This window comes from Ursus americanus, chromosome 4, assembly GCF_024610735.1.
Source record: "Ursus americanus isolate L20-20 chromosome 4, mUrsAme1.1.p, whole genome shotgun sequence".
Taxonomy (NCBI): domain Eukaryota; kingdom Metazoa; phylum Chordata; class Mammalia; order Carnivora; family Ursidae; genus Ursus; species Ursus americanus.
The window spans coordinates 35,515,662-35,525,934 of record NC_142130.1 but is presented as its reverse complement, the minus strand read 5'-3'; the positions used below and the strand labels follow the sequence as shown (position 1 = coordinate 35,525,934).

General features: G+C 38.0%; 1 protein-coding gene across 1 annotated transcript in view; it reads right to left on the bottom strand.

Moving 5' to 3' along the window:
- KPNA1 (karyopherin subunit alpha 1) overlaps window positions 1–10,273 on the bottom strand; it is a 71,026-nt gene that overhangs the window by 20,679 nt on the left and 40,074 nt on the right. The window contains exons 4-5 of the mRNA XM_045812746.2: window positions 9,324–9,423; window positions 6,493–6,587 (exon numbers count right to left, since the gene is read on the bottom strand). Coding sequence (XP_045668702.1) covers window positions 6,493–6,587; window positions 9,324–9,423 — 195 coding nt within the window. The remainder of the gene's footprint in view (window positions 1–6,492; window positions 6,588–9,323; window positions 9,424–10,273) is intronic.

The window sequence follows — 10,273 nt, the reverse complement described above, 5'->3', positions numbered from 1 at the left end:
TTAATAGCTTATTTTTAGCTATAACAATAAGGTTTTCTGTACATGAAGAAAAGAATCTGAAATCATTATTTGCACATAATCTATTAGATGGATTCTGTATCACTTTTAAATGGAGAATTCCCCGTAGAAATACCTCAATCTAGAATATTCAGTCTAAAATTTGGTCTAAAATTTCAGACCAAAGTAGACCAAAGCTGACATAAGACCATAAAAAGAATGAGGGACTGCTTCATATGCTGATATAAATGATCTCCCAAGAAAAAAATGGGAAAAAAAAAAAAAAAGCCTAACAGTGTATATTAAGATAGCATCATACTGTATTTTCGAAAAGGGTTAAGAAGGAATATATGCATTAATATACTTATGGTACAGAATACCTCTGGCAGGAGTCATAAAAAACTGTAAATACTTGTTACCTACATGGAGAGGTAAGGGTAAATGGGAAACCTCTCATTGTAAAACCTTATGTACCTTTTGGCCTTAAACCATGTATATTATCTAATAAAAAAAAAAGGAAATAATTTCCATAAGATGGACAAAGTGAAAAGCAGGGAGGGTGTTAGTGTAAAAAGTGTAAGACACAAGGACAGTGAAAAAGGCAAAAGATATTTTAAATGATAAGTGAGCCAAAAGGAGTTAACTGGCATTCAATTAACAGAAACGGCAACTTCAGAGCATAAGAGCTTCTGACAAATGAGAGGGCTCCAAACTAAAGTACAGAGGTAAGAGTTTTTCAAAAAGAGCATTCTTAAAGGTTGATAAAGGGGTAAACAGAAGGTATGAAGGAAATCATGGCCAACAAAAAGTACAGCATGTTACTAATCTGCCCATCTTTACAGTAATTCGACCCTCTAGAGATCCTAAAATGGAGAAATCCAAAAATGAACTCTTAAAATTCTGTGTACTTAAGAGTTCTTAGTAAACTTTAGTTTTGTTTCCGTCTTCTGCTCTGTCTTCTATTTGTCCTTTAATGAAGCACATGTGCAGAAAAAAATTCAGTGATATGTCCCTTGAATGAGAGATCAATAAAAAGTCATTGAAAGAGCTGTGACTCTTCTAAAAGCTTTTGGGTCAACTGAACGGCAGCTGTCATATGGAAAACTAAATCATCAATCATTGGGTTTGGGGGAAAGAACGCAGAAGACATGGGAAAACAATCTGATTAGCATAGTCCAAAGCATGTGAAGGACAGCAAATTCACCGCAGAAGACGCTTAAAGAAGGAGACGTTCCAAGAAACCTATGAATGTGACACACACAAATGAGTACAGTAGTTAGGTAGCCTAACTGGACAATGATATTACAGCAACAAGGAGGCCCAGACCAGGAGCACCACAGTTAAAGGGAAAATATTCTCCTTTTGATAACTTTGTTACAAGAGAAGTTCAAGAGACTTCTAAACACTGACTATCACAAAATAAAATTCCATCACATACCACCTCCATAATTAAATCACTCCTGAAATCTGTGCTCAAACCCTTTTCTATCTGTCCGAACTGAAACTTTACATTTGTTAAGTACTTTGTATTTTCAAAGCATTACTCACATGTTCCTCACAACATCCCAGAGTAGTCTGGCTTTGGTAGTTTATGAATGAGGAAACGATCAGAAAAAGATCCAACAATCTAATTATTTATGTTATGCAGTCATTCCAAAAACTACTACAGCCTCCCAACCGAGTATGCTTATGAAGCCCAGCCATAGTCTCCTCTCTGACACACACCTGTAACATTGACAAAAATCTTTCAATTGCTTGGAGTTTTGCTATCTAGGCAAGAAATTTGAAAATAACAATATGCCAGAGATATGCCAGATTATTTAGGGGATGCTAAAAAGAAAACAGTTTGTCTAAAATGCAGTTTCTTTTGCTTTCTAAGAAAACTAGTAGAGTTAAAACTGATTAACAGAGACAGATGATGTGAGTACAAAAGCAAACCCTCCTACCAGATGTCAGGCTCCAAGCTGAACAAAGAGTCATCAGATACTGCAGAGACCAAGTCAAAGAAATGACAACTGTGAGGAAAAGCGGTGTGTGAAGAAGGAGTGAGATGGGCATACATACCAGTCTTTGTCAAAGACAAAACAGACTGCGGTGAGATTTTGATGCAAATGAAATGACAACAGTAACCTGTGTAGATAAAGGCTTATTAAAGAATTACCAATGAGAAAAAATTAGAATACTCATTGCTTGCAGAGCTGAAGCTGCTCTTTGTCTGATGAGGTTTAGTACCAGGGGTCTCACAGGAAATGAGAGGGAATTCCAGATGCTACTTAAGAGAATGAAATGGAAAAGCAAAAGAGAGTGCCAGTGAATAGGAAAATAGAGAATAAGTAAGAAAGAGACTAAACATGGATGGAAGAAAATGGGAAATTAGGCTATCTCAGCAAAAGAACAATGTACCAGAGCTATGTTTATTACTAAGAAGTTCAGAGTGATGATAACCTCTGAAAGCAAGACTCAAGGCCTCCCCTGGTAAGAACAGAAATCAGAAAGCATCAGGGACAGAAACAGATGAATAACCTATAACCAGAGAACCACCGAAAATCATATTTGTGCATGAATAAGGCATTCTCTCTTTCACACGAGCACACACACAGTGATTACTTTGATGTTTACCTTGTAAAGACTCATCAAGCTGTACTTGTGCAATTTTCTATGCCCATCTGTGTATTTGTGTGAAATGTACGTATATAGGTAGGAGACAGGAGGGAGGGAGGAAGTGCTGTTAATAAAGTGCTACAAGAAACAACTTTCAAATGTGTTTAATATGTATGTTTTTAAAAACTGGGTGTACTTTAAACTAACCTCTCTTTCACTGGGTATTGCCGTCTTTGTGTTGTTAATGTTTCGGCTTTGGGTCCCAGGTTAGAATTTAACATGCAAGAGAGCTATGAAATGTGAAAGTCCAGAGTTAACAGCAAAAACAATTGCATAAGGTTAGAAAAATGGCCAGAAAAAGTAATTTAGGTAACCACGAGACTCAAAAAAACCGGTAACATGATGAATAAAATCTAAGAAATGGTATCACTTGAAGTAATAAATGGTAGCCAAAATAACTATAATCCTTACTTCCTCTTTTTTGTTTTAAACTACTATATTCTTAATGTTCCAAGAACAGTACCATGCAAGGAAAACAACCTGTCATGCTGTGATCTCTTGTAAATTTTAACTCCACTATTTTCACTGTCCAGACTTGCTAAATAAGGCTACAGTTGATATCTGAAGGTCACACTGCGGATTTGGTATTTTCTCTCTTCCCTTTCTCAGTCTCTACCTTCTGGTGCTCAGTTCCTTAAATAAGGAAAATGAGAATCCAAAGCTGAAGTACTTCTGACCTCCTATCAAGTTTCCCACTCCAGGTTGAGGTACGCCTGGTTCCCTTTCTCCATTTGGATCAGGACTCTGTTGCTGGCCACTTTGCCGGGTCCACTCTGGCTCCTAGCAAATGCCAGGCTCACCTGGAGAGCAAGTGAAAAGAGAGGCTCACATCAGAAAAATAAACCCAGATATCAAACTCTGCAGAGAACAGTGCCTGAGTCATCTGAGCAGCCTTTCAAGAAAGGCAGAGGGATCAATGAGGATGGGAAAAGACACAGGAACATGAAGGCTTACTGCAGTTGATTACATTAAGCTTTTGTATGGGACAAGAGAGGCAAGAACGGGGAAACTAAACCAATTTAATTTAAATTTATGATTTTAAGAGGAGTACCTAATGAATGGAACTAGGATGCAATTTACTTATTTCTAGCTATTTTCATAATAAGCTTCTATAAGAGAATGCAACATCTCAGCACTGCAAAAGACAGTACAAACATGCTGGGCCTGGACTCCAAAAACCAAACAAAGTAGGCCCAGGGAATATACCATAAGGCAGACCAATCTCATATCAAAGGTTCAGATATGTCTGAGGCCTACATGTCACTGAACTTGAGAATGTTCTTAGCTAGGTGACATTATTTGCTGCCAAAATGCTAGATTCCACCCCTGTTCATCTCGTTTGAAGGCAAATGAGTATCTGGGTAGCACTGCCCAAAGCAGGCATTTTTATCTCCCTGGTGTGAGGTATCTCACTGATTCGGTGTAAGGAGAGCCAGAAAGTAAGTGAAGAGAGCCTTCACTAGGATTCACAGTTCTTTACCTATGGAATGAAGGCATTAAGTTTGTCCACAGGATTTATCAGGGCCTTGAGCTATTACTATGATTATATATTGTTACTCTCTTTCTAGAAGAGAAATGGCAAAAGCCCCATTCCAAAAATGTACTATTCAGATTTCTAGTAAGCAGGTAGGCGCATCAGGGACAACTTATATCGTAGTGCTCTCCAAGAAGACAGAGGAAGGAGTACCCTCCAAGCTTCCCAGAGCATGTCCGATCATGTGAGCACGACGCTTCCTGGTCTCCCTCGATATGGCTGCTCCTCCTGCCTCTGGAGTGGCTGATGTTAGCCACTAGCCACACTGGAGAGAGAGGACCATGTGGTACTTGAGGTGTACACAAAAGAAAAGGTGGGGATGATGACCTTTAGATAATAAACAGACTGCTTACTTCTCAGAGTCTTTGGACAACTAAGTTGAAAATCATGAGGTGGTCGCTTCCAAAGGAATCATTTCTCAATCTTTCAGCCTAATTACTTACACAAGGGTGGAATCTGAGAATTTAGAAAGAAGCAAATCAGAGATTTCCAAAGGTTTTCATCTTCAGAAGATCCAAGTTCTAGGATTACAGAATCAAAAATGATGTAGAATGTACATGTGGTAGCCAGAAGAGGGCACTGTCTGAGAGAACATATCGCACTCTTTGGGGGAGTATCAGAAAATGTGGAGATGGGGAAAGGCCCAGTTCTCTTTTTTCGTTTTAGGCCTAGAGGTTATACCATCCTTCTTTAACACATTAAGGAACTGGACCTCTGTGACCACCTATTAGAAACTGCTAGATCCAGGAGCAAATTCAGCATCTCTCAACTACTCTCAGAGTCAGAGATAGGATACAAACATATTTTCACATGAACAAAATGATAATTTCCCTACCTCCCTCTTCCTACAAAGCTTTTCAATGATAAACTGCAGTAAGGCTCTTCATTTGGTCCCTCTGGTTCTCCTGGCAGGTTGCTTAGGGCTCAGGCTCGGTACTCTGCAGTGTTGGCTGTCTGGATTTCCTTTTTTTTTTCCTGATAAAAGTCTCTTTCCTTGCTCTCTAGGTGAACCTGATTATTTTTCAGGTGTCCGATGATCCTGGCCTTAGACAGGGACCAGAATTACAATCCAAGAGGCAGCTAGCAAAACAGAATCTTAAGTCAAATGAACTTGGGGATTAGTAAAAGTCAAACTGGAGAAGAAAAACTGATGGGACACTGAAGTACTCTACCTTTTCTGGATTTCTTGTTTTTCTTCTGGAAAGAACTCATCACCGCAACAAAGAGAGTAAAAGGAGGAGAAAGATAGGGTGGGAGGAAAGGAGAGAAAATATCAAGACAAAGCATCAAGTCTTATGAATCATCTACAATCCTCCGAACAGTAAAGAACCTGGGGACAGGGGTTATTATTAGTTACAAAAATACCCCACTTCCTACAGCCTTAGAGAATAAGGCAAAAACGGATAAAAAAGTGAAAGTTATTTTTAGGGTTAACTTGTTATTGGTAAATTTACTTTGTGATCTCCTCTACACCTGACCCATTTGCATAGTTGGAGAATCTCTCTAAGGGGCCTGAGCCCTTCAGATTAGATCCTACAAGTAAGAATTTAGATATCACAGGTACTGGTTACAGAATAACGCAGAAACTGATTCAACGGGGTACTCTAAGGAAGTACAGCTACTGAAAAATTACCAGTTTACTAAAAATCCAACTTTATTCAGAAAAAAAACAACAGTATTTTAAAACTTCTAGCTAACTGCCAGGATGAGTCCAGTGACAGCTGGTTCTTTTTACTATGAAAACTATACAACCCAGAAGTTGTAGAATTTCCTCCTGGAACTCCTATATAATACAGTACTGAAAGACTAAATCAACCTAGCACCAAGCACCAACATTCACAACAAGGCTATCTCCTTGTCAGCTCGTGAGGGTAAGGGGAAGGATTTAATTAGGACCAGGTTTGGGGGTTAGTGAGTCTCTAATCTAGCCCATGTTACACAGCCTTGCAAAGTCAACAAATATAATCTAAAAATCCTTCAAAACCAAATTTTACATAGCTCACACTTAGGTTCTATCTATAATGACTTCTCTACCACACACAATTCCCTATTAATTATGATCCACAATCACCATAAAATAATCTTTTTCATGACTAAAAATGACAAGAATTCTAAAGAGTAAAACCAAGGGCCTAGATGTTAACAAAGCTATCGAAGCAGCTTGCAATGTGGTTGTCAGGAACATCATATCAAAAATGAACCCCCTGCATAAATTAATGTAAGTAACAACAAATCTGTACATAAAATGTAAGCTTGCAAAGGGAAGTAAAGGAGGAGGCAAGAAATGAACATGTCCGCACCTGCAGTGTACAGTTCTCTTTCCGTTTGAGGAACTCCACAAACCTGGCCACTACTCCTGGCGTGCTGATGACTTCATCAATAGGAGGATTAGGTTCTGTCTCCCCGTAAGATAAAAGGAAAGAAGAAAAATAATCCTTTCATTTCAAGGCAAGGACTTTATTATTTCAAACTTACGTCATAATATCCCTCCCTCTATTTTAGCATCTCTTTCATGCTGGAAATCTAAAAAAGAAAAAAAATGTAAAACTGTAAATGTAAAATTGAGTTCAGTCACTTTGAGACTAGGGTAGCTCAAAAGGTTTCACAATAAGGTAAGCTTTAATGTGGAAACGATGGCCAGACTTCTCAAAAATTAAAGTTAGCGCCGCTACTTTAGGAAACTTAGAAAGTAGGGGAAAAAACATCCAAACACAGCCATACTATTCTTTCGGTCAACTTCCTTCTGGCCCTGCCTCTGTATACGGGTTTTTAGTCTGTCTAACAGCAAGCTGTTTTCAGAAACTGGGTTAGGTGGCTCTGGATGTGCTTGCAGGATTTAATTTTACAGCTGTGGTGGTACGTAGGAGCCAGCAAGAATTCACTAAGGATGACTTGCCAAATTCATCTCATTTTTCATTTATGACAACAGAGTATCTTATAAGTGAAACCATTTGATAGAAACCTGTTTGGTAAATAGATAGAAAATGTCCTCAACAACCAGCATGGTAATCTCAGCGAGAAATCTGACGAAGTTCCTGATGACATTCATGTAATGACGCAAGAAAAATGGCAGGTGGATTACAGTACTTACTACCACGGTTTCTTAGCGAAGTCCACAGCTTTACTGAAAAAAAGGTGACTGATGGAGTTAATGTTAATTTGGAGCGAGCTCTGATGACATGTTCTTTGCCTAGTTAACATTTTTGTCAACCATTCAGAAAACACAACAAATAAATCTGATGATCATAATAAAGATGAAGTCGTTAAAATGCCAGATTACAGAAATAACATATAGGAAGAACTGTAAGCTGAAGTTAGCAGCAATAAAGCAGGACTTAGCAACTGAATATTTTAAAAAGACATTTAAAAAAATCTACATGACTTTCCAGACAAAACCTAAAAACAGTGCATGAAGAGAAGTTCTAGGGAGTTTAGATGGCTGCAAATACAGTGAACCATTACTGTGCCATGACTACCAAAATAACTGATGCTATCTTGGAGTACGTTACTGGAATGTGTAGTCTCAGGACAAGGAAAGCAATCTCTCCCCACAACTTAGGGTAATAAGATGACATCTGAAGTACTGTATTCTAGTTATCACATTTTTTTTAAGATTTTTTTATTTATTTATTTGCCAGAGAGAGAGACAGCAAGAGGCAACACAGGCTGAGTGGGAGAGGGAGAAAGAGGCTTCCCGCTGAGCAGGGAGTCCAATGAGGGGCTCAATCCCCAGGACCCTGGGATCATGACCTGAGCTGAAGGCAGACGCTTAACGACTGAGCCACCCAGGCGCCCCTCTACTTATCACATTTTTAAGACGGATGGCTGGCAAACTAGAATCCAGGCAGGAAAGCAGTAGAGAGCAGTGAAAGGTCCTACAAAGCCCTGTGGTGTGAGAAAGGCACTAGACTCAGCATGGTGAAAAGAGACAAGGGGAATGGGGAAGGTGTACATGATATTGGCCTTCGAACGTTCAGTTGTCACACAAAAAATATTAATTTTTATGTCACACACAATTTTGTTATGTCTATATGTTATAGAGGTTTTTATTCCAGGTCCCTCAAGGGATATATTTATCACTTATGACTCCAAAAAACTATACCTTACTACTGGGGGGAGGGGAGGGTCTGCTGTTAATTTAACGTCAATATTTACTATCAACATTTTAATGTGGTTCAGAGTTCCACAGTTCTTTTTACTTGTCCAGAATGGCAAAGGTATCATATTCTAGTCTACCCTAATTATACCAAAAAGAAAAAGAAGATAATTACCCTGACCACCAATAAATCCAAACTTAAATTTCATGATAAAATGATAACATTAAAACCAACAATCACTGATCTTTCAACTGATATTTTGAAAGTTTTTCTTGGGGTACCTGGCTGGCTCAGTTGGTAGAACATGTGACCTTGACCTCGGGGTTATGAGATCAAGCCCCATGTTGGGTATAGATATTACTTAAAAATAATAAAATCTTTTTAAAAAAACAAAAAAGTTTTTCTTAAAAAAAAAGTGGAGTTTCTCCATTTGAATTAACATGAAATACACTGTTCTTATCATTTTAAAGGTCTTTTATAAAATAGCTCAGAGATGAAAATAATGCTGCTTTCTGGTCCTGATAAGATTATATAAATAAAGAAATTCAGAAGTTAGCCATGGCTCATAATTACATATATATCTATACGTGTCCTTTTATTTTGTTGATAGACACACTCCAAAGCAATTTATCTGTGATGGGAAAAACAGATTATGGGAAAGTAGTATTTTTTTTAACTAAATGAAAAAATATACAGTTGACCCTTGAACAATACAAAGGTTGGGGCAACAATCCCTACACAGTCAAAAATCCTTGTATTAACTTTTGACTCCCCCAAAACCTAGCTACTAATAGTCTACTGTTGACAGGAAACCTCACCAATAACATAAACAGGCAATTACCACATATTTTGTATGTTATATGTATTGCATACTGTAGTCCTACAATAAAATACGCTAGAGAAAAGAAAACGCTATTAAGAAAATCATAAGAAAGAGAAAATACATTTACAGTACTGTACTCAATTTATTGAAAAAGATCTTCAAGCCCTTGTCATTCAAGGGTCAACTGTACTTTAACACATTTAGAACTCACCTTTTGAAAGCAATTTTCTGAATTTCTGTGTTGCTGAAAGCTGTTGCTCTGGGCTGTTGGAAAATATCATTTCGATCATGTCGGAAGTAATAACTCCACCCTGCAAACACAAACAAAAAGCAAACATGATAAAATTTTAACTTTAATTCAAAGGAAAACAAAGACAGTGTAAGTTGTGGCCACATTAAGTTAATCGTATTTATCTGGAAGAGTTACACAAAGGTAGGATAATCTTTACACGTAGAAATGTCTGAGATGATTAATAATGTGATAAAGCCAAATACTCTACCATTAAGAAGCTCATGACAGTAAGAAAGTAATCTTAGTAGTAAATACTAAGACAAGGTGTTTATTACTCTTCCTCTCTTGCTCCTCACACGGTTGGTTGGTCCTCGTCATTCAAGTTCTAAAAGAAGGCTCTTCATGACCTCCAAATCTAAAGCAGCCGCTCCATCTCTATCACTCTACTTTAATCCTTTTTCACTATCAGATATTTTTTCAGTCATGTATTTAATTCCCAGATTCTTCCAGTATAATATAAGCTTCTTGAAAGCCAAAGACCCTGTCCATCTTCTCATTCTATCACTGATGGCTGGCATACAGCAGATGCTCAACAAATATTTATTGAATGAGTACAGATAGTCTTATATAAATCACAGATTCTAGCCACTTTCAAATTTAACAACTCCTGGATTTATTTAAAATTTCTATTTTCTGGGGCGCCTGGGTGGCACAGCGGTTAAGCGTCTGCCTTAGGCTCAGGGCGTGATCCCGGCGTTATGGGATCGAGCCCCACATCAGGCTCCTCCGCTATGAGCCTGCTTCTTCCTCTCCCACTCCCCTGCTTGTGTTCCCTCTCTTGCTGGCTGTCTCTGTCTCTGTCGAATAAATAAAATCTTAAAAAAATAAAAAATAAAATTTCTATTTTCTTTACTAAAACTTTCAGTTTT